This window comes from Bipolaris maydis (assembly GCF_028858645.1).
Source record: "Bipolaris maydis strain C4 unplaced genomic scaffold PSV08scaffold_2, whole genome shotgun sequence".
Classification (NCBI taxonomy): Eukaryota; Fungi; Ascomycota; class Dothideomycetes; order Pleosporales; family Pleosporaceae; genus Bipolaris; species Bipolaris maydis.
The window spans coordinates 2,797,656-2,820,402 of record NW_027093858.1 but is presented as its reverse complement, the minus strand read 5'-3'; the positions used below and the strand labels follow the sequence as shown (position 1 = coordinate 2,820,402).

General features: G+C 51.2%; 7 protein-coding genes across 7 annotated transcripts; 5 read left to right on the top strand and 2 right to left on the bottom strand.

Annotated features, from left to right (window-relative positions):
• Positions 1 to 315: 315 nt before the first annotated feature.
• PSV08DRAFT_216550 (uncharacterized protein) lies at positions 316 to 3,227 on the bottom strand (the record flags this gene model as incomplete). Its single annotated transcript, XM_014224614.1, has 5 exons — positions 316 to 1,099; positions 1,156 to 1,266; positions 1,611 to 2,886; positions 2,936 to 2,972; positions 3,105 to 3,227. 5 exons carry the CDS (start codon positions 3,225 to 3,227, stop codon positions 349 to 351), a joined length of 2,298 nt encoding a protein of 765 aa, XP_014080089.1. The 3' UTR covers positions 316 to 348.
• Positions 3,228 to 6,668: 3,441 nt separating this feature from the next.
• Positions 6,669 to 9,098, top strand: PSV08DRAFT_195816 (major facilitator superfamily domain-containing protein). Its single transcript, XM_014224613.1, has 4 exons — positions 6,669 to 7,555; positions 7,611 to 8,181; positions 8,236 to 8,472; positions 8,524 to 9,098. Exons 1-4 carry the CDS (start codon positions 6,716 to 6,718, stop codon positions 9,012 to 9,014), a joined length of 2,139 nt encoding a protein of 712 aa, XP_014080088.1. The 5' UTR covers positions 6,669 to 6,715; the 3' UTR covers positions 9,015 to 9,098.
• A 228-nt stretch (positions 9,099 to 9,326) lies between these two features.
• On the top strand, positions 9,327 to 10,395 carry PSV08DRAFT_269581 (uncharacterized protein). The gene has a single exon (XM_014224612.2). It carries the CDS (start codon positions 9,495 to 9,497, stop codon positions 10,323 to 10,325), a length of 831 nt encoding a protein of 276 aa, XP_014080087.1. The 5' UTR covers positions 9,327 to 9,494; the 3' UTR covers positions 10,326 to 10,395.
• A 944-nt stretch (positions 10,396 to 11,339) lies between these two features.
• Positions 11,340 to 12,772, top strand: PSV08DRAFT_359352 (uncharacterized protein; the record flags this gene model as incomplete). The annotated part of the gene is made up of 4 exons (XM_014224611.1): positions 11,340 to 11,344; positions 11,483 to 11,658; positions 11,707 to 12,310; positions 12,379 to 12,772. 4 exons carry the CDS (start codon positions 11,340 to 11,342, stop codon positions 12,770 to 12,772), a joined length of 1,179 nt encoding a protein of 392 aa, XP_014080086.1.
• Positions 12,773 to 14,225: 1,453 nt separating this feature from the next.
• On the top strand, positions 14,226 to 15,575 carry PSV08DRAFT_171909 (uncharacterized protein; the record flags this gene model as incomplete). The annotated part of the gene is made up of 2 exons (XM_014224610.1): positions 14,226 to 14,537; positions 14,607 to 15,575. 2 exons carry the CDS (start codon positions 14,226 to 14,228, stop codon positions 15,573 to 15,575), a joined length of 1,281 nt encoding a protein of 426 aa, XP_014080085.1.
• Positions 15,576 to 15,800: 225 nt separating this feature from the next.
• Positions 15,801 to 16,751, bottom strand: PSV08DRAFT_171328 (uncharacterized protein; the record flags this gene model as incomplete). The annotated part of the gene is made up of 1 exon (XM_014224609.1): positions 15,801 to 16,751. One exon carries the CDS (start codon positions 16,749 to 16,751, stop codon positions 15,801 to 15,803), a length of 951 nt encoding a protein of 316 aa, XP_014080084.1.
• Positions 16,752 to 19,264: 2,513 nt separating this feature from the next.
• On the top strand, positions 19,265 to 21,571 carry PSV08DRAFT_170329 (major facilitator superfamily domain-containing protein; the record flags this gene model as incomplete). The annotated part of the gene is made up of 2 exons (XM_014224608.2): positions 19,265 to 19,362; positions 19,906 to 21,571. Coding segments are annotated over 2 exons (1,764 nt in total), but the record flags the coding sequence as incomplete, so codon positions are not given.
• Between the last annotated feature and the right edge of the window lie 1,176 nt (positions 21,572 to 22,747).

Genomic DNA, 22,747 nt, shown 5'->3' with positions numbered 1-22,747 from the left:
AATGTAAAAAAAAAAGCAAGAATCACGATCGCGATTGATCGTCGATATGCACGCGTGGGATGTGGGTTTGGGGGGAAAAAACGTGGCGATATGGAACGTGTGGGTCGCAGCAGCGCCTGGGGAAAGAAGGGGAGGGGGGCGAGACCTCATGCTTCCTTTGTTCTTTGGCTTTACTTTTTTTTTTGCCATGATATCGAGGGTTTTGACCAGACGGGAAGATGGGGGGGATGAGCGAAAGATGAAGACAACGGGGTGGGAACTGTAGTTGGATAGCTGATGATGCGGTATCTTGCAAAGTCAGTAGTCGTTAACGAGTCAGATAATGCATCTATTCTCGTAACCATCACTCTATACTAAGTACACGCATACTTCCCTCCTCAACACCACCATGTCGAACTCCCCCTTACACCCCCACACCCCCGGCCCCTCCGTCCTCCGCCTGACTTCAGTCCAGCCGCGCCGCCGCCAATACGCGCCGTTGAGATCGTCAGCGACGAGGAGCCAGAGCGTCACTTTACCTTGCGCGCTCCCACAAGCACGCGTCCTACACAGATGATCCCCCAGAAACCCTACCAGCCGACTCGCAAGCCCCCGCCCAACGAATCTCTCATGCACACAGACTGTTTTGATCTCCCAGCCAGACTCGCAGGTGGAACCTTCGCCGTGCCAGCCACCCTTCCAGGGAACAGCTGCTGCACAGGCTACTATCTCCTTCCCTTCCTCTTCTTGCCCCCCCTCCGCGTCTTCCGACTTGGTTTTGCGGCTGGAGGAATATATAACAGCAACCGTACTCTGCTCATCACCTACCATTTTGCATAGCTCGTCTGGCGAGTCGAAGCGCGGTATAGTAGTATCCCATCTCGGGTCTGAGGATGCTGAGCGATAGAAGGCAGAGTTTATGAGGGTGGTTAGGGCGGTGGAGAGGGTGGGGGTGGATTTTATGGTTGAGGAGGTGTAGAGAGTTGGTTGGGAGAGAGAGGTAGTGGTTGAGGACATGCTGTAGGATTGGTATCGGAGAATTTGGTGTGGGGGATACAGAGGCAGAGAAGGGTTTAGAGAGGGTTTTTGTACTAGATGAGTCATCAGAGAGTTTTTCCCCCTCCAGATGGAGAATGTCGTTACTTGACTTTTGAAAGGGTGTGATCATCAAGATACGCACCTTCCTGTTTTGAACTGGTCGTAAGTACTCTCTCTCTCTTGTTTTGCGCTCTGGTGGGAAGTTCATAGTGAAGAAAGCGGAGCCATTCTGCATTACAACACAAGACCCTTGAATACTGTGACATGGATTTCATTACTACATAACAAACAAATGCTTTTGAGCGAACAAGCGAGACTGGAAACTTGGTATAGAACAGGAAAAAAACGAAAAAAAGCCCACCCATGATACCCCATGTGGAGAGAAATATCAAAGAGCCAGCCTAGATTGATACAAACAAGAAGATTCATTGCGACAACAACCGGTGCTGGTGGCCAGTCCCAATGGACGACGTTTCGTAAACGTAGAACTTCAGGTGAGAGATGAGGTTTCGGATAGGAAGGATGACAGTGCGCTAGTGACATGATACATATTCGTAGAATGGGGCATGCGCTGCATGCGTCGTCGTCATCACCAAGTCTGCCAGCTTGGTCGATTGTGGCTTGATAGAGGTGGTGGAAGTGGTGTGGGAGCCCTCTGAAATGTCGCTTTCTCTACTACTGGTATAGGAAGGACCGGGCTCTTAGGAGGTTCTGCGACGGTGGGAGAAATAGGGTGTGCTGTCAAAGGCTCATGAGCAGCAAACACTGGTGACGTGGGGAGCGGTGGAATAGTACTGGGAGCGGTATTGTTGTCAAAGCTCCTTGGCGAGTATACACTCGATGTACCGGAATTGCGTGTGGTGTAGAGACCAAGTTCAATATCATCGTAGTAGTGATCGACAATGTTGTCATTGGTCATAGATGAAACAGGTCTTTCAGCAGGGCTTTCAGGCACGCTGCTTGCTGGCGAGTGATGAACCTGCATATCTTTTTGGACATGTACACCGCCGTGAGAGTCTACCGTCATACCGGCATGAGAGTCGAGGTATCCTCTTGTACTACGCATCCCACTTTCGTTTTCGGTTTCAAGTACAGAGCTTATCTTACTCCATAAGCTAGACTTGCTTGGCTTTGATGAGCCGTTCGGACTAGCACGGTCTTTGGAGTCGACCGGTGTCTTGGTTGGTGATCTTGACGTGAGCTTCTCCTGGAAGAAATGCTTGAAGAAGACCTTGAGGGCTGGCGCATTCGCGCACAGGCAACCAATGTGTAGCTCTAGGAGAGACGTGAGAAAAAGGTCGTACGTGGCCCATGTGATATCGTATGTGTCGTAAAAGGTGTACCAGCTGTAGTAGGCACGTAGTGCGCCCAGCGCAACGACGCCGTAACCCATGGCAAAGATACCGAACAATGCCAGTTTCTGTCGTAGGGGAATTTGGAGGTTCCAGTACAGAAATGTAGGCATGATAGCAGTGAGAAGATCCTGCGTCACCGAGATGATGCTGGCGGCGAGGACGTCGGCACCTTCATCAAAGCAATGAAACTCGTACCCTTGTAGTCTTTTGATGGGGTTAAACTGCTCCCAAAATGCCTCGACCGGTTGGCAGCCGACAATAGGAGCAATCGTCAGGGCGACGCTGTAGGCAATGATGAATGCAATCGTAACCCAAGTTGTCCAGAAAAACCCCCGTGATACCACACGGGATGACAGTCGGCGATAGAACAGGAGGATAGATACCTTGACCAGCCCGGTAGCGCCGCAAAAAATAGTCTCGGCCGCCAAGACGTATTTTCTGGCAATGACCACGCGCTGTGGGTCGGTAAAAGCATCCAGATCCCAGATGTGTCTGTCGAATGCCTGCTTGGTCGCTGACATGTGTTAGACGTGTTTTATTTTCAACGGGAATACCCAACTTACCGAGAGGATACAGAACTGTCAAGGCAATTGTAGGTGGCTACAACAGTCAGCATAGAAGAGTAACGGGGTTAATGGAACTGACCATAGATGCCAGCATCAACCAATCGTCCACTCCTGCACTCTTCTGGTGGTATAACCTGACCCATAGTCTGACGAGACACAAGCACACAGTGAGTGGTCCCAGGACATAGGCCAGTATGAGGATAGCGTCTGATCGCAGCTCTGGATTCACATAGTTGGGGGCTGGCCAGCTCTGTGTGACCTCCAGAGGAGGGTGAAGTCCACCAGGCATTATGAGAAGAAAGAAAAGATGCTCTGCTAGTATGTTTGAGATGTTTGAGGTGTAGCAGAGTTCAGTGACGTTTTCTTTTGAATGAAGGCATGCCTCCCATATGTGCCTGGTGGCTTTGGCCAGCCAAGAGGTCTGAGTAAGGGACGGGGCGTCGCAACAGCTTGACTAGGGCTTTGGAAAAGTGGATGGACTACAAAAAAAGAAAATAAAGGGCCCAACCAATGCATAATACCATTGAATAACCCACCACGGTAGCATCCCGCATGACCGGTACTTGAGAGAATTGCCAGCTTTGGAGTCACTTGCATACACTAGCCCGTAACGCGGAGATCCCATGTAAGCTATATGTCGCTCAGGGCTCGGGTTCGCATGAGGATTTCTAGTCGACAGGATCATGCCATCAGTCGCCGACCTCTGGTATGCCCACCGAGAAGGATGTGCTCAACGTGCCAAAGAGATGTCTCGACCGATTGATCGGTGAAAAAAACAAGGACGACAGTGGAGATGAACGGGTGTGATTTTCTTCATTTGTCGAAGTTGCTGACGCATGATTGCTTTTTTACACAGTAGATTTCCACCATGGTTTGGGTAGAAGGATGTCGGTCCTCAACCCGCAAAGGCATTGGAATATCTTCTGCCATCTACATGTTTCTCTTACCATGAGGGGTCTTGAGTCAGTGCACCATGTTTGAGAAGTTTCCAATTTAGAAAGACCCATTGAGCGCCAGGATTTGGAAGCCGGCAGCGGCGCAAGCGAGGCTGATAGGGATCCGGAGGGCGGAAGTCGGACGCTCCCGCCAGTGTGGTCCTGGCCGTCGATTTGCCCGAGGTAGTGCCAAGCGCTGAATGAAATCTACTATTGCTCGAACCATTGCGGGCGTATGGGTTACACAGACCGGAAACGTCACTGCACCGTTCACGGGACATATAGATGCCAGATCCCTTATCCCCGGTTGCCGGTCTATACGTATGCACCTGCATCCAGATCGGGGACCCCCAAAGGACAGATGCCACAGTGACAGCTCTTGGCCCACAAAATGCGACTCTTTAGGTAGGGTGGCGGAAATGAACGGGCTGAAGGACATGTATGATTATGCACTGCAGAGAGGTACGAATCCGATTGATGCAGCTTGCGCAGCGATTGCCACGAAGGGAATTCTATTGCCGGGTTTGCAAACCTGAAGCAAGAAAAAGTAAAAAGACGCTGCCGTTAATTACGTGTAGACGTCCAGGCGTCCCAGCGCTCGTTGCGACGGGGGCCTAACTGCAGTGGGCTTGACAAGCGAGAGGCGTGGGTTGGGAAAGTGGGGGGAGGGCTGGAGGCAAAGTCAAAGTGACAGCTGTGTTGCAAAGGATGTTTCGAATGTTTAGTAGTTTCTAATTCATGCGATTGTGGACGTGGTTGATTTGTTGCCTGTTCTGTACGTCTGGACTCTGCCGAATAGGGTGTGCTCATGGTGATGCAGGTTGAAATGCGCAGGTGGACAATTCGTCTTGAGGGTACGTTATTGTCATCGGAAGAAGCCGCGCACTGCATGCAGCTCATACATGGGTGACTGACCTTTCTTCTTCTTTAAAGTTTTGGAGTATAGAAGGAGGTTAGAGTCCGGGATGTTCACATTTACGTGAGACGCCTGAAAGGGCCGGATAGCTGGCATTCCATCCGGAGAGGCAGAATACGCGTCCACTGGCCAGCATTTTGACATATACAACACACTTTATGACGTTTCGATAACAGCCATCAAAGCAAGCCTTGAAATCGTCGGGTCAGGTGTGGCTCTTGGTGCTGCAGGAACTTTTGCAAAGGGTATGGGCTTGTTCGTCCATGTTTGCTTTTGCTGAAACATGCCGGAGCACCGTTGACTAGCGCGCATTTGACAGCTGCCTGCCGACATGAACTGGGCAAATGCGTCAAAGCTTCGGATGTAGCCACCCGCTACTGGAACCGTTTACGGGGCAAAAAAAACATGTATGCTTTGGTATAGAAGCACGGCTGGCCCCTAGCACATGTCGCAGGTTCGTAATGAATTGAAATCACAAGACTTTGCTTTGTCGTATAAGAGGCGGCGGCGAGACTCCGCTCTGGTCATGATGCCAACGGGAAGTAGTATGTGCAGCGTCGCATCACAAGCTGGAGGTGACGACTGCTATACGATGACAATGCGTCTTGCCCCATCTGCTCACATTGAAGGATTCGATTGATATCGGTGGCTGGCGTGCAGCGCGGGGGGGCGAACGGAAACCTTTCCGGCGTGGACCGAGTGCCAAAAGTGCAGTCTTGCGGGGCGCAAAAAGAAAAGTACTACATATAGAAGTATGTGGTATTGCCAACAGGCTGCGGACCTCGGTGACAGGTTTCGTTTTCGCCTGAGGGGATGGAAAGGGGAAGTGGATGCGGAGAAGGCGTTAGTAACCCCGTTGCTCTTCTAACCCGATGCCAGAACAGCCGGTAGCAATAGTTCCGGCGGTGCAGGCATCATGACAGCACAGAGGGAAAAGAACATGTTCTCAACATGCGTGGGTAGCCGTGTACTCTACCTGATGCGCCTTTGTGTGGGATGCTGTTGAACAATAGGCAAGTCGGCGACTAGACAGTCCAGGCTGGTTGAGGTGTTGCTACAGTACTGAGGACTAGGTAGCACAGCAAGTATATACATTGGTGCGTAACATGCGCCTAGTTTGGCCGAGTCGACATTAGAACAAAACAAGAGGGGTTGTCTGTGTGGCACTGTTATTAGTGACGGGTGGGGCGTTGTGATTGGACCGTGTTGGACAAGGCGTGTTCCGAGGAGCTTTGGATCTGCTAGGCGGTTGTTGTAGAAGGCTTGTGCACTCAGTACTTGTACACATACATCCATCCAAACGAGAAGACGGCATGCTGCGTAATCTCTTCGTCGATGGCGAGTCGGATCAATGACGGGCGCTGATGCACAGTGACGGCAGTGCTTTGGTGTTGAGGGGCTTACCAAGCATGTTGGAGGAGTGACGTATGTGCACGGCAAAGACTTTGTTCCTGTTGCGCCCGTTCTGCCCACCAAAAAACCTCCGCCGCGCCTCACCGCCTGCGCTCGGTCAGCCACTCATGGCTTACTCAGCCACACTTCCATACTCGAACCCAAACTTTTTCTGCTCGTTTTGGTGGTGACATAGCAATAGTCATGGCTAGCTCGACGGCACTGTTCAGCCCACGGATACATGCTCGAGTATATGGACAAGCTCTTTTTCCAATGGCCGGCTGCAACAATAGGCCCGTCAAGCTGCGATACCAGCCGCGCCCAACTCCCGGATACACGACAAGACTAAATAGCCCTCCCGTTGCGTACTAGTAGGCAAGATCCACCAGCTCCACTACGATCGCCCGACGTCAGGCTCGAAGTTTCGGCACTGAGTGGCTAGCTTCGGGCTGCCCAAGATTGTTTTCTCTCTCGCTCTCGACCACCACGCCAAACTGCTGCCAGATTTGGACCAGAGACAAGCGTGCCGCCACCATGCAGGAGGAAGACTACGAGGTTCTGCGCAACGAGGCCAATGCGAACCCACAAGTCTATTCAACATGGGATCCCAATCGCCAGTTTCGCGAGCAGTACCACCAGCGCCACATGCACGACCAGACTCTTGCTGAGCGTGAACGCAACATCGCAGCCCATGAGCGCGGAGAGCGCAGAGCGAGCGAGTCGCTAGCCCCACGCGAGGAAGAAGCAACGCCCGTGACAGAGGAAGTAGAGGAAGTCGCATCGCCTCTGTCACGCCACAGCACATCCTCTACCTCGACCACGAGCTCTACGAGCTCAGCCTCGACAAACGGCGCCCGCCTCGAGGAAATCCGCACCGCACACTCGACGCCTGCACGCGACCGCCGACCGACTGTCAACTCACAGACGTCGAGCGCAAACTACCTTACCCTGCACCCCACCGAACGTCATCCTGAAGCCATTCGCCGCATAGAAACACATCGCAGCCAGCATGCCGGCACCGTTGGAGCCTCCCAGTCCGATTCGCGTCTGTCCAGAACCCTCACACGACGCCGCACCGAGAAGCCCCTGCCCAACCTTGGAGCTGGCAAGCCGTTTCCTCCGCCTCTGCCCGACAGGGAAGAATATGTCGTTGAGTTTGATGGCGTAGACGACCCACTACACCCGCAAAACTGGCCCATGAAGAAGAAGCTAGGAATCGGTGCTATGCTGGCTTTTGATGCGCTCGCTGCCACCATGGGCTCCAGCATCTTTTCAGCTGCAACAATTCCCGTCTCTCGCCAGTTTGGTGTAGCAAACGTTGTAGGCACGCTGGGCACGAGTTTGTTCGTCTTTGGATATGCCTTTGGACCTTTGGTATGCACATATCCACGCCCTCCAACCGGAGACACAATGTACTGACAAGCTGCAGATGTGGGCACCCTTCTCCGAGCTCTACGGTCGAAAACCCCCTCTCATCATCGCCGCCCTCGGATTCGCCATCTTCAGCATCGCTGTCGCCGTAGCTAAAGATCTCCAAACCGTTATGATTTCCCGTTTTTTTGCTGGTCTCTTTGGATCATCACCATTGGCTATTGTCGCAGCTGTCTTCGCTGACATGTTCGATAACCGGCTTCGTGGTCTAGCTGTCGCCGTCTTTTCTGCAACGGTTTTCATGGGACCTTTGCTTGCCCCTTTTATCGGTGGCTTCATCACAGAGAGCTACCTGGGATGGAGGTGGACCGAATACATTTCAAGTTTCATGGGGTTCCTGGCATTTGTGTTACTGCTGTTCTTCATGGAAGAGACGTACCCGCCCGTAGTGCTCATCAACAAGGCAAGCGAGCTCCGACGTCGAACAAAGAACTGGGGTATACACGCAAAGCAAGAAGAAATCGAGGTTGACTTTAAGGAGCTGATTATTAAGAATGTCAGCAGGCCCATGCGCATTCTCTTCACAGAGCCCATCGTCTTACTCATCACTATCTACATGAGCTTTATTTGTAAGTCCAAGAAATGTGGTTTCTCGCTTCGGGATTGTATGCTAATTCTACCAGATGGCCTGCTCTACCTTTTTCTGACTGCCTATGCTCTCGTCTTCCAACGTGTGTATGGCTGGAGTGCCGGCATCGGCGGCCTTGCGTACTTTGGTATGGTCGCTGGTGAAGTCATTGCTTTCATCGTTGTCGTATGTGACAATCCACGATACGCCAAGAAACTGGCCGCAAACAACAATATTCCTGTCCCAGAGTGGCGTTTACCAGTCGCCATGGTTGGCGGCGTGCTCTTTTCTGGTATGTAACTGTCTAATAAGCTTTCGGTTGACCCCTGCTAACGCACAACAGCTGGTCTATTCTGGTTTGGTTGGTCAGGTTACACTGGAAATGTTCACTGGATTGTCCCTGTCCTCTCCGGTCTCTTTACTGGATTTGGAATCTTCTCCATTTTCCTCTCTTTGCTCAACTACATTGTGGACGCTTATCTCATGTTCGCTGCTTCCGCCATTGCCGCAAACACATTTATGCGCTCCATGTTTGGAGGCGTGTTTCCTCTTTTTGCTACCTTCATGTTTGAGGGCATGGGCATCGAGTGGGCAAGCACACTGCTTGGATGTGTAGCCGCAGTGTTGGTGCCCATGCCTGTATTCTTTTACTTGTATGGAAAGAGGATTCGAGCCAAGAGCAAGTTTGCGCCGGCGCCCGATATTGCCCAGGACAAAAGGAGAGACGAAGAGAGCAAAGGATCAGAAGCGGTTGAGAGTGGAGAGACGACAGAAAGGGAGAGTCTAAATGGCGAAAATGCAGGGCTGCACAAGGAGAAGAGCAAGGAACAGTAGGGGTATTTGAAGGCGTCGAAATTTCTTTTCTTGTACATCTGGTAAAAAAATAGATCTTTAATTCAAACGGCATTATGCCCGAAGCTCCATATCTCATGCGCCTCAATGGAGATGTAGTGCCAGAGTGCACGACAGCATCGTTTTCAGTAAGTCGGACCTGTGACAAAGGAAGGTTAGCCGAGGCGCAGTCTAGTCTTGGAATAGAGATCGGGCCGTATGAGAGCAAGGCCCCGGACGACAGTCCTCCAGGTCTGCCCCACAACACCAGCCCGTGACGCAGACATACCCAACATTTGGGATCGTGGGGCGAGTATGGTCTTTCGTATTCGTTGGAAATGGTATTTCTTCCGGATTTCAGAAATTGTATAAAAGCCTTGCACGTCAACTTTATATCTCGGCACCCAACACCCTCCCATAGGCACCTCACTCCGAACAGCCCTATTTCCCACCTAAGCCTTACATCATATCAATACCGCCAACATGTCCATGTCCGTGGAAGAATGTCAAACGCCACGCGCTGGCTTTCCCAAGCCAGTGCCTGATACGCCCACCAATGTGATGCAACAATTCAGCATGAAGGGCAAGACCATTGTCGTCAATGGAGCTGCCGAGGGCATTGGCGGTGCCGTCGCAGATGCTATGGCCGAAGCAGGAGGCAACGTAGCCCTGTGGTACAATTCCAATAGCAAGGCGGTTGAGCGTGCCGAGAACCTAGCAAAAGAGCATGGTGTCAAGACAAAAGCGTACAGCGTCGACCAGACGGATGCTGCTGCCGTAGAAAAAGCTGTCAAGCAGGTTGTCGAGGACTTTGGCCGCATCGACTGCTTCGTAGCAAACGCCGGCACAGGAGATAGCAAGCCTCTTCTCAACCAAACACTAGAGTCTTACCACAACCTCATGCGTGTTAACGTCGACGGACCAGTCTACTGCGCCAAATACGCCGGCGAGGTGTTCAAGAAGCAAGGATTCGGCAACCTGATCCTCACATCGAGTATCTCGGCCCACATTGTCAACGTACCAGTGGACCAGCCAATCTACAATGGCACAAAAGCTTTCGTGTCACATCTGGGAAAGTCGCTGGCACGCGAGTGGAGGGAGTTTGCACGGGTAAATGTGGTGAGCCCAGGATTCTTTGACACCAAGATGGGTGCGGGGCCACTGGTTATCAATGAGGGTCTGCGTATGATTCCCCTTGGACGACAGGGCAATGTCAAGGAGATTAAGGGACTGTTTTTGTATCTGGCCAGTGATGCGTCGAGTTACATGACGGGAAGCGATTGTATCATTGATGGTGGATATGTGCTGCCATAAGGCAGGGGTACGAGATATGAGGATTCAGAGATGAATTTATGAGTTGATGAATTGAAATTTTGCTCTTTGGTACATGGTCCCCAACTCACCACACTTGGTAACAGTGATGTCGGACTAATCTGATACCACAAATTACACAACATAGCCTTTAAGGTCTGCAACCAATCATGCTTGCTGACATGAGGCTTGTATTTGCTGGCTGAGGGTTTGGCTCATAAATGCTTCCCTCCTTCCCCCTAGCCCATTTGACATTTCTTTCATTTCCTCCTTCCTCACCACAACAAGAAATGTCCTCAGGGCTGCGTGAACACGGCTAAAATAGTAGTGACCTGGAAAAGTACGGCGTACAAACTCATGATACTAATGGAGAATCAACTTTACCCTCCTTACGGATCGTTTGCATCCAACCAAGTGGGCCGTCTCGTTTGCTTCCACCAAATCCTCTCAAGCCGCTGCTTCCGTATTGAAATCCTCAGCTCTACAGCAGTCACCAAGGCATAGCTGTGATCCCCAAGATTTACAATTACTACTTTGGCCATCGCTGGAACGCATCAATCTAAATAAGATGGCACAATTCTTACTGAACAGTACGGATTCACTATTTACAAAAAAAGCTGATAGAGACCAACATCTTGGCCACTCGCAGAGAGCCATGCTCGTCTCACCGTGAACGCATGGTCACCTTGACCCTTGATCACTGCAAGCTCATTTGTCATCAGTGTTTGTCCTTGCAGCAGTATTCTCTTGCTCACCTTTACTTGTCGGCGGTTCTCTAAGAGTACAAATATCTTCGCTCGCCCCACTGTTCTCATCCTCGTCGTACTCACAAGTGGAATTTGATAGTCCCAATACGCTCAAGGAAGCTCTTGGTCAAGCTGAACAAATCTTTCAAGACACAGCAAGATTCCAGCTATCTGGTCCGGACGCAACTCGCGCAGCCAGCTCCTATACGCCACACTATCGGCAACACTTGACGTCCTGTCAAGTGATATCAAAGAACCAATACATATCAACATGTCGTAAGTACCCCCCGCTCCACCTTGTTGTAGTTTTAGCATAGGTTTTCCCTGTTTCTGTTGTTGTCGTTTTTTTGCATCGAATTTTGCATGAAATGGGATTTCTGGTAAGTATCAAGTGGACCCTATTAACAAGGGAAGACCAACTCGCTCTACTTCAACTACTCGACGCGTATCCACCGCCGGTATCCAGAAGCGGCCGGTCAAGAGGAACACAACATCCCAAGTTTCTGCCACTCATACAGACACGTCAGAGCCAACTGAAGCTCGCAAACGTGAAGGTGCAAAATCCTTCTGTTTCCTGGATCTACCTGGAGGTACCACTGATCCCAAAGACGAGGGCAATCCAAGCTAAATAGTCACAGAGATCCGGAACAGAATCTACGAGTACATGCACGCTCAGCACACTCAACTTGTGCTCGTTCACCGACCACGAATCGCCTCTCTACGTCCACGTACTCGGCTTGATCGAAGCCGCACCCTCCCTTCAGATATCGTTGCCCAGGAATACGACGAGAGACTATCGAGTGACAGCAGCATCACGAATGGCTCCGAGCCCGAGAAAATTCCTCGAGAAAGCAACCGTTCGTTCTGGGGATTGACACAGGCGAGCCGGCAGCTCAGGTGGGAGTTTCGCCCAATCTACTTGACCAACCAGGAGATTGGCCTTGACTTAACCAACATCTCCGGTTATGTCAAGGCCTTTTACCCCTCTGCCGCCAAAGAGCTCGCCAAGATCGGTCCTTCAGGCGAACGCGAGTCTACCCTATCTTTCGTCGGTCATGTCACGGTCGCACTTGGCGATACGGCTGTCAAAGAAGAACGTGGCCCCAATGGCATAGAGTTACTCCCGCTGATTGAGGTCTGGGCAAATGGCTTCTCGATGCAGGCTGGATTCGGTCGCTATGCGACGAGTAGCTACACAACGAATGGCCACCAATGGCCGGGAGATGCAGAGACAAAGGATCTGTGAGTTGCATACATTATTTAACCTAACCAGGGCTTTGCAAAGACCATGTTCATTAATTCTGTTACAGCTACCGTCTCCTTGGCCGCCAAGTTCTGAGAGACCAGTCTTGCTCAGAGACGAACGAGCTCTGGGGAGAGATTCTGCGCTGCCGGCATCTTGCTTCGGTCCGTATCCATCGCGTTCCGGTGGTTAGATACGTTGCAACACCAGAGTGGGCTATCCCGCCAGAGCTCCTCGCTGCTTCCGTTCCCATGCCCGCAAACAGCGTCTACTCACCCAACGTACAGATGTTCCGTGTCCCAGTGGTGCCAAGGCCATACATGCACCTCATCTTCAGGAGAGAGAAGGCCGAACCCTGGATGACAGAATTCGAGTCTGTCATCCCCAATAATTGGCTGGTTCAGCACGGCTTTGGAAGCATGGAGCACTTCGAAGTCAAGGTGGGCGTCGAGGAAGAGTAGGAAGACTAGTTGGGGTTCTTGCGACGCCAATTCTTTGCGTTCTGTATTCCGTCACGCACACACTGCATATGAATGGTAAGTACGAAAAGGTTCTTTTCTTTCACTTGAGCGCAAGTTTTCGGAGGTACTCTTGGTCATTGAGTCACTCTTGTTACTGGGAATGTTGGTCCGACTGGCAGAGGGGATGGTCATTCACGAAGAGGTAGTGATGGCATATGGATGACAAGCGGAGGGCAATGACTCGGTGGTATACTCGGGGATGGAGGTATGGTTTGACGACATGTCGAGTGAGGGGGGAATGGTTCGGTGGTATACGCAGTGGAGGAGGGGTGATTCAGTGGCATACAGTCGGCGGCAGATATCGCACTATCGAACCCATCGCCGGCCTGCTTCTCGGGTGTCTATCGGGAATCGATACTTGGATTCGGAATACCAGCCTTGCTACACCAACAAACACATACATCCACACATGTGATATCCATGGGTCCATTAACACGTCTGCCTTGCCGTTGTGCCGATAGACGAAGTACGTTTTGCTTTTCGAAACCGAATGGACAGATAACAAGGAGCACTCGGCCGCGCTGCAGCCCCCGTTGTGCGGCATTGTCCAATGGGGATGTTGTTTTGCTGAGCGGAGTGTGCTTCAGAAAAAGAAACTATGACGCACACACCAATGCAGCCAGCGGTTGTCACTAAAAACAAAAAACCATGAGTGCTGGCAAGAGATAGCCGTGGGATCCTGTCAATATCTGCATTCCATATTGATGGCAATGACCCAGGGCCTTGTCGTGAAGACACCAGGCACGTGCTCTCTCGTCATTCCCCGCTCGCAGCTCCACCCTACCCTGGAAGCCGAAACCTCTTGCAGCCGTAATCGCCACCGACGCGTACGTGAATTTCTCAAACAACAGGCGAGTATGGCGTAACCACACACATGCATACTCGTCTCTACCGCTAGGGCCGTTGGTGCGCCCCTGAACCTCGCGTTTCCAATGTGCAACCCGTCCCCCTGCATTCGCGCCATGAGACGGAGACTGTCGAATGGGTGGACAACAGCTGTATCTGCATCAATTGGCGTCGAGGAGGTGGCAAAGCCTCACGCAACCCGATTCTTTTCCTGCGAGCCATTGTTCAATGAGATACTCGATAGAGTGATGGTCCGCCTTCCGCTAGTCCAAAACACCCAATGGCGCATGCACGTCCAAGCATCCCCTGCTACCGTGAGGTCATTGACAAGGATGAGGACCAGTTCCCACACTTCCCACACACTCACTACCACTGTTCACCAACCCTTGTCTGGGTGTTGTTATCTTTAGCAACTTCAGCAGCCGACAACTCATGAAGCTTTATGTCGTTCAGGTGTCATTTGGCCAATAACTTTGACGACGTCTTTTGCTGCCACTACATTCCCGACCCAGACCCAGACATCCTCCCACTAGCACCAACCGCAGACATGTCGCGACCACAAAGCATGCCCGACTTTACTGCTCTTATGGACTCGTCCAAGTCGCTATTTGAACAGACAACCACCTCGAATTTTGAAAGACGCATACACAGCCGACGACAAACATCACCAGAGCGAAGGACCCCGCACACACGCAAGAAACCTAGCATCTCGCTCGCAGCTGGCTTGATGATGAACACAGAGTCTCCTTTGGCTACTGGCTCGATGTCGCCACGCAAGGCGAGTGATGGTCGGCCTCCTGAAGAGAGAAAGGTAGAGACAGAGGAAGGCGATACTCTTTTCTACGCATATGCGAAGCGCGTAAGTAGTGTCTGCTATATTCTTTGCGGCAATCTGAACCGGGACATCTAGACTGACAAACCTCGATAGAGCGACTACCCGTCCTCGCCTCCCTACATCCTCACATTTGCCTCGGCTGCCGTTTGCTCGCAATGGTGGCACCTCGTCCAGCAAAACTACCCTTCGTCCGCTCGCCGCCCAAGCCCCCAGTTCTTCATCATGCGCAGCGAAGACATGGAACTCATACAAGACGATCTAAAATTCTTTGACCTCCGCAACAAATGGTTCTATTCCTCCCAAGACAGCCCCACCTGTCCCCCAGTCGTTCTCCCCATCCAACACGCCAACGGCACACTCGCCCTCCCACCTTCTCCTCCCCCACCCGAGGAAAAGTCAAACACATCCGCCCTCGACAGCCTTGCCGAAAGCCTCACCCGCCTCGCCAACATTGTCGAAACAAACGCGGAACAAGTCCACGCCCTTTCCGTTGCCCAGTCGACCGGCCTACAAGCCATGCAAGAAATCAATGAATCAAACAGCGTCCAAATAAAAGCCATTTCCGCTTCTCAGCTCAAACTCCAATCTCTCGTCGACCAAAACGCATCTCACTACATCGCCCTCTCCAACAAACATTTCGAATCGCAAGAATCCACGCGCCTCGCTCAAGAACGCAGCCAAAAAGCTCAGGACGAAGCAAAACATCTCCTCACATCAACGCTATCTCACGTCAATTCGCTAGCAAAAGCCCAATCAGACCTAGCCCAGACGTGCCAATCCATGATACAGAGTTTCGACTCTTTTACACACAACAATCATAGCATAATTGGCTCCGACGCCGCCAGTTTGCACTCGGCCGGGTCCACGACGTCGAGTGGCGTCCTGGCCAGTCGGATTAGTCCGCCGCCCAGGAAGCTGAACCGCAGGGTCAAGGGTGTGTGGTATGAGTATGATAATAGTGTTCCTGGGACGGCTGGCGGTGGGACGACGATGGTGCGCAAGAGGGCGGATTCGGTGGGCATGGAGACGCCGCCGAAGAGTCCTGTCGTGTTTAAGTCGTGAGGTTTGGTTCTTGTTCTCGAAGAATATTGTTTGTGTACGATAGGCGCCGGTTTCTTGTACTGTTTCGGTGGTCGTTTAGCCATGTTTGGTGTTGGAAGGCGTTTGGGAACTTTGCATCTTCAATATCTAATCGTATGGCGTTGTGCGGTTGCTCGAAGGAATGCAAAAGTTTGATTCATTCGTATTCATTAGGTCATGAGCATTCATCACCAAACCCCCCATATCCTACGACCTCCTCGCCAACTCGACAGCCTCCTCGACCAACTCCTCCAGCGTAACCTTGGGCAAGCCCAACTTCTCATTCCAAACCTGCTGCTCACCCGGAAAGTCATACCCAACATCCACATCTGCCCCGAAACTCAGCGCCAAAAGCCCAAACGTCGCACTCGCATCCCCCTCGTCATATTTCTTCTTCAAACGCTCAATCTCCGTCTTGCTGTCCCCCTGCTCTACCTTGAATGTCTCCCCAGTAGCCCTCTCCAACGCCCCCAAAACCTCCCGTATACTAACCATGAAATCGCACAAAAAGATCTGCTTGTTGGCCGTCTCCTCTGCGCGCAGCAGCACCTGTGCAACTGCCGTCCCCGTATTCTTACTCGACGTAACCGCAAACTTCTTATTGCCCGAATCCCACACCTTTGCCGTGCGCCCCTTGACGTCTATGCCTAGGAAATTGCCAGATTGGGCGGGATTTAGCGCCCAGTCAAGCCAGCTACCGCAGCAAATACTGCTCCAGGTCATCTTGCCCTGGCTCTTCTCGCACGATTCGATGAGGTAGGTGAGCATGTCCCCCTTGATATCGTAAGTCGGCACCAGCGCCCTCGCGCGGGGGTCCAGATTGTTTGCTCCAAACTCGCTGGGGATAAAACGTTTCACGCCTGCCGCCAACGCGGCGTCGATGAGGCGGAAGGCGAGTCCGTCTTTGCCGCCGGCTGTGACGGGGGCGGTGGAGAGGGCGACGACGACGGCATCTTGACCAGTGAAGAGGGAGGTTAGTTCTGCGGTTGTGAAGGCGTCCGAGACGGTTTTGACGGGAATGCCCGCGGGGAAGGTGGCACTGGAGCTGGCGCGCGTGCCGATTGTTATCTGGAGGGAGGGAGAGGCAAGGAGCGCGGTGAGGATGGGGCGTCCGACTGAGCCGGTTGCGCCGAGGATGAGGACTTTTTGGATGGACATTATAGTAGTGTGTATGGGTTGAGGGAGTTGGGGAAGCTGTTTCTTGGAGGAATGCTCGAAAGTTGGTAATGTATGAGCTGGATAGTGCTGTGTCGTCATCTTTTTGATATTCTCATCATGGCCTTTTATACCTGTTCAAACTCATCTTGAATCCTATTCTCAGCTATCATCAACTGGGTCTTGTGGTGAAGCTGTAGCTTTGTTCGATGCCACTATACCACATCCGTTGTTCATTTCTAATTGCTGCATCGGCCGCTGCATCCTTACTTGGCGTCTCAGTGATTATGGCCAATTACTCAGCTGTAGGCTATACCGAGATTGTGTAACTTCGGCATCGTCGGGTGGAGGATAGTAATCAGCACGTGACGACTAGGGTTGATGCGGTATAGTGGCCATGTATAGTGTCCGCCTTTGCAGCCGCGGTGATGTGGTAATCATAGCAATGTATTGTAAGCAGCGATTTCGTCATGGCATGAAAAATCACCATGACTTGCTCGGTCATGTAAGAACCTGAAAGGAGTTGTTACGGGCTGAAATGAAGCCGTGGCGCTGCATCTTCGGACTGAACACCGGCAATCGTAAGATAAGTGCCAAGTCATGCACATCAGATCTAGAAGACAGCCGTGGAAGATTTCTCAACGGGTCAGACAAGTGTACTTTCTTTTTCGATTTGTTTTCTTGCAGAGAGGTGGGCGGATGAGATGTAGAGTACGTGCGGGGTTTACTTTTGTGCGATGTGACGACGGGATCGGGCCGCAGATTCCCCGGCGTTCCTTCTTGTCTTGCCGCATCACCATGGTGCCATCTGGAGATCTTCACCACACCCAACCTCGTGCACACTCCACATTATCCGCATGCATCTGCTCGCAGTCGGCCATTCAATGATATCTCGAGATGCGCGTTTTGCCCAATCTGGTCACAGTCATATAACGGACACTGGCATCATACTGGTTTCTTCATTGAAGGTGCCCCAAACCATACTCTACCATGGAGAGAGAGCGGATCTTCACGACTGCTAGGCGCTGTGGTGGGGTTTTAGTATTACTTCAGCCTTTCTCCACAATCTATCATCGACGCCATGCTTTTCGGTTCTCCTGACATACCGTGGTACATGCACTTCAACCCGGCATCCAATCCCGTTCATCTCCGCGCAGCACTACATGCAGTGCTCGAGTAACCTCGCCACCGACTACGTGGCCGCGGCGCGACCGAACGGTTGTGATCCACAATAAATAACAAGTCGCAATGTTAGTCGCGGGAAGCACTACCAAACTTCTAACAAAAGAGCTACTGCAAGTGCATAATGCCATATGATTGATGCCCTTTGCGTAGACGGATGCCATGGAACACAGGCGCTTAGTGCTTGCCTTCTCCGTCTTCGTGTTACAATGGCCTATTGCCTTCGAATACCACAGAATATCCTTGCTTCTGCGATCCTTCTCGTCAAAATTGCAGACCCATGGGATATCCGGACGATCGCCATGCGGGTATCCACTCCATGCCCTGGTGTTATTGGCTATCCTCCTTTGCAAAGTCAAGGTACCCATGGGGCTGGAGAAAGAGTAAGAAAAGTACGGTCAAGTGTTAAGTATACCATTCCATCCCATCCATACCCCGCCCTATCTCAAGATCTGTCAACGATTGGGTACATCTCCAGCCTTGCTGCAGGATAATGAAGTATTATGGATCCGTGTATACATACTTTACATTTTGTTCTGCCGATAGCTATCATGCGCCATGTGTCGGTAATCGCCGCTCTATGCTTTTTCTTCTGCAATAAGCATCGCTAAACGAGCCTGAAACAATGCAGCAGCACCTTTCACAGCAGTCTGTATGCATGGGAATCCTCTCGGAGCCGCACGACACGCGAGTCACCGCTTATGAAGGCCTTTCACCGCCCAGGTGCAGACGTATCTTGTCTGTTAAGCAAAAGCAGAATCAATGTTTCCAATGGATAAGAGCACTCAATAAAGAATGTGTCACAAGCCAAGCCTCCTGGATTGTTCTGGCTGTTGGAGGTGTAGCTTTCCACACCAGGCACATGGCGTCAAGCCGGACAAGTGATTCAGAGCGCTCGACTACTCCATTTCATTAACAGCATCCCCTAATAGGAAAGGCCATGTACTACCCCACCCTTACTGCATTGCCTATACCGTCACTGCAAGCCCCGAATTGTTTGGCTACAGCAGACTACCTGTTCCCGAAATGGCGTTCGCAATAACCAAGGATACCTTGTCATATCGTGCACGTTTGCTGTTACATCGTGCCATAAAATGCGGGTTTGAGGCGGACCACCCCTCATCGCTTCTACACCTCATCATCAGCCACTGTGTACTCACATGGCATTAGTTCAGATGGTGGTCAAGAAGTAAACCCAGTTATAGGTAATCCCGCCACAGCATTGCTGTCGTGTATCTTGCTCAAACGCAAGTATTAGTAGGCGAGTCAAAGAATGCGGGCATGGCACTAGGAGCTCGTTTGAGAGACTGACGACAAAGTTGAGGCAGACAACGCGGCACGAAACGCCATTGGATACGCAACAAGAAACGTTTGTGGCGTCAGGGTACAAGCTCTCGGGGCCCGTGTTTGTACTACGACTACTGCATGAACTGTGAGAGGGCTAATCTGAGCCAATATCTGTAGGTAGGGTAGTTCCGCATCTGTGCAGCCGATTGATGCACACTAATGCTAACCCCCCCCAAGCCAAAGCTTACCGAGTGTTTGTAGCTTATGCTACTCGTCAATTTCAACATACACTAATTGAGTCTGCAGCAAGCATTCTTGACGGAGACGTATGAGAGCTCACAAAACGCGGATAGGTGGGGTCTAAGGTTGTTGATGGCTGGCATGGCTAGTTGGTCTTCATCATGACATGAGGTGGCGCTGCAAACGGATATAGACTGGTTACAGGGTATGTCCTTAGCTGACTACAAATACCCAAGTTGCTCGTATACGACGGATGCGTAGTAAAGAAAGTCACGTTTACGCTACAGCCTTGAGCATTCGCCACCATGCTTAAGACGCCCACTGTGGATTCAAGTCTAGCCGATGCGCTGGAACTGATATCGCAGACAGGGCATACGAGCCATTCGCAAAATGACGCTACAAGCACAGTGGAGATGATGCCAATACAGTCTAAGAAGGATGAGATGAGCGTGAAAGAGGATAAACAGCAACCTGCAACCGCCAGTCCCCGCTCATCGGTTGCAAGCAAAAGTCCACAAGCCTCTGATAGTCGAACGCCATTCCGGATAATGGCAGCATTCGTCGCGCTTACTCTTTCGCTGTTTCTGGTAGCTCTTGATACAGTCCTCATACCAACCGCCCTACCGACCATATCGCAATCTTTCCAAATCCCGGATTCACTTTATGCCTGGACTGGATCCGCTTACCTACTCACCAATGCCGCGTCGATACCGTTCTGGGGTAAACTGTCGGATGTATTCGGAAGGAAGTCTGTTTTACTCATCGCGAACTCCATCTTTCTGGGCGGTAGCATTGTTTGCGGAGTGAGCGTCAATGCCCCCATGCTGGTTGCAGGTCGAGCTGTTCAGGGCCTTGGTGGCGGTGGTGTAGTAGTGCTGGTGCACGTGTGTGTCAGTGACTTGTTTTCAATTCGCAACCGCTCCTTCTATATGGGCATGGTCGGAGCAGCATGGGCACTCGCCTCTGCTCTGGGTCCAGTGCTTGGCGGTATCTTTGCCGAAGAGTTGAGTTGGAAGTGGTGTTTCTACATCAACATACCGATTGTTACGATTTCAATCATTGTGCTCTACTTCACTCTTGAGCTCCATGATCCCAGGACGCCACTCCTTGAGGGCCTTGCTTCTGTCGATTGGCTTGGCATAACTACTATCATTACTGCTGCCGTCCTATTGCTGGTTGGTCTTCAGATGGGTAGCGGTGGCTCCTATGCCAACCCAATGGTCATCTCACTAATCGTTCTTGGATCAGCCATCTTCATGGCCTTTCCGTTCTCCCAATGGTGGGAGGACAAACGCGGCGGCAGCCCCATCATGCCACTGCGCATATTCAGAGACATCAGCAACCTCAGTGCACTGGGTGTCTGTGCATGCGATGCTTTGGTATTCAACTCCGTGGCATACTTCCTGCCGCTTTACTTTCAAATCGTCCTCGAAATGAGTCCGGCAACCACTGGACTCTTGATGCTCGCCGTTGCTATACCGCTAGCAATCGTATCTTTGACATCGGGATGGGTCATTGAAAAGATCGGTCGCTTTATCGAAGTGCTCCAGATTGGATTATTCTTGATGACGCTTGGTGTCGGTCTTCTTATCACCTTCGACGCATCGTTTGATCTCGGGAAAGTCATTGGCATCTTAGCTGTCATTGGACTCGGTTTTGGCCCCAATTTTGCAGCTCCGCTGATTGCCTTGCAAACACAAATACAAGACAGCGACATGGCTACTGGTACATCGGCTTTTGGTTTCGTCCGCATGATCTCGGGTGCTATCGGTCTAGTTCTGAGCCAGGTCATCTTTCAGTATCTGACGGTGCCTAATTTTCAAAGACTTGTCGACAGTGGTATCTCTATAGAGTTTGCCACTAAACTAGTTAGTGGTGAAGCAATCTCTCAAGGTGTCCAAATCGGCGACCTTACTGCGTCTCAGAAGGAGGTCGTCCACCAAAGCTTCATGGGCCCGTTGAGGCGAGTGTGGATTCTGTACACGGTTGTTGGTGCGATGGGGCTTTTGGTATCGTTTGGGATCAAGAGAACAAAATTGAACCAAGAGCCATCGCCCTTGGATAGAGTCGAGCAAAGTGGGGATCTCGAGAGTGGAAAAGTTACTTTGACCTGAAGATACTTGCCAGCTGCAGTACCTGGGCAGCATGTTGGTTTCTTAACAGCTTAGCGAATACAATATCCATTAAGTTTATCCAACTGTCGTTTGAGATTCTGAACTGTTGTGCACAGCATCCAGGTGAAACCTGCGGCCATGAATAGCTACTTCAGTCTCAGCAACTGTATTCCCAAACCCCTTAAGAACTGTGTCTAGTATTACAACGATAGTGCAACTAAGCTACAAAGACATCACCACACACTGCTCAACTATTCGGACATGGTTCAACGGTTCATTCTGTATTTCGTGAGAACTTTGGATGTTTTACAGAACTTGTAACGCCCATTGTGGTGGTTTTGGCAGTAGTTTGGGTTGACGTTGGATGTGTTTTTGATCCGGCTGATTCGGTCCATTAAATGGGACTATTAGGGCCCAGATGATCAATGGATGCATCATTGCAGGGTCAGGAGTTATTTCCGAGACATCAAAGGGCAAGCTCCGTATGCAAGAGACTGCTTTCGGATTTTTGGTTCATGTGCAAGATGCAGCCGCGATACTGATTGGAGAAGTAGACACAGTGTCGACTGATTCAAATAAATGCCTGCTAGTCCAACTCGTGTATCAAGATTATTTTATAAAAAAGTACTGTTAGTCCTGAATTAGATCTGACCACTTGGTTGAGCTCTCGTCATTTGCTAGACCTTGCTATCGGTATTGGTAGTGAGAGGTGGAGCCAATGGAGCGATGTATGAACTACCAGGATATTCTTTGGTATCCGTAGTAGGTATTTGTTAGTGATCTTCAAACGATATCACGTCACGTAACTCGTGCAGCTGACTAGGGAGGGGTTTGTTAGGCGGGGCGCTACGCTTCGTGTAGATATCACTGCATTACAGGCCTGAGAAGAAGACAAGGCGTGATTATCTGACTGTTGCATGAAGTTGCAAAGGCTATTGGCGACAGGTGAAACACACGATGATTGCCATGGAGCTCTTTTGGACAGTAGTGTGGTTGATTGTTCACAAGGCGATGAGGCAGAGGGCGTTGGCCGCATGTGGATACGGCAAAGTATGCGCGATGCGTTGATTGGCTCTCGCAACTGCACCTCTTCGACTCCGCCACCACGCTCGGAGCTGCGGCACCCAATAGCTTCCACAACTCGTGTGACAGAAAGAGGCTGAGCACAAAGCCTGC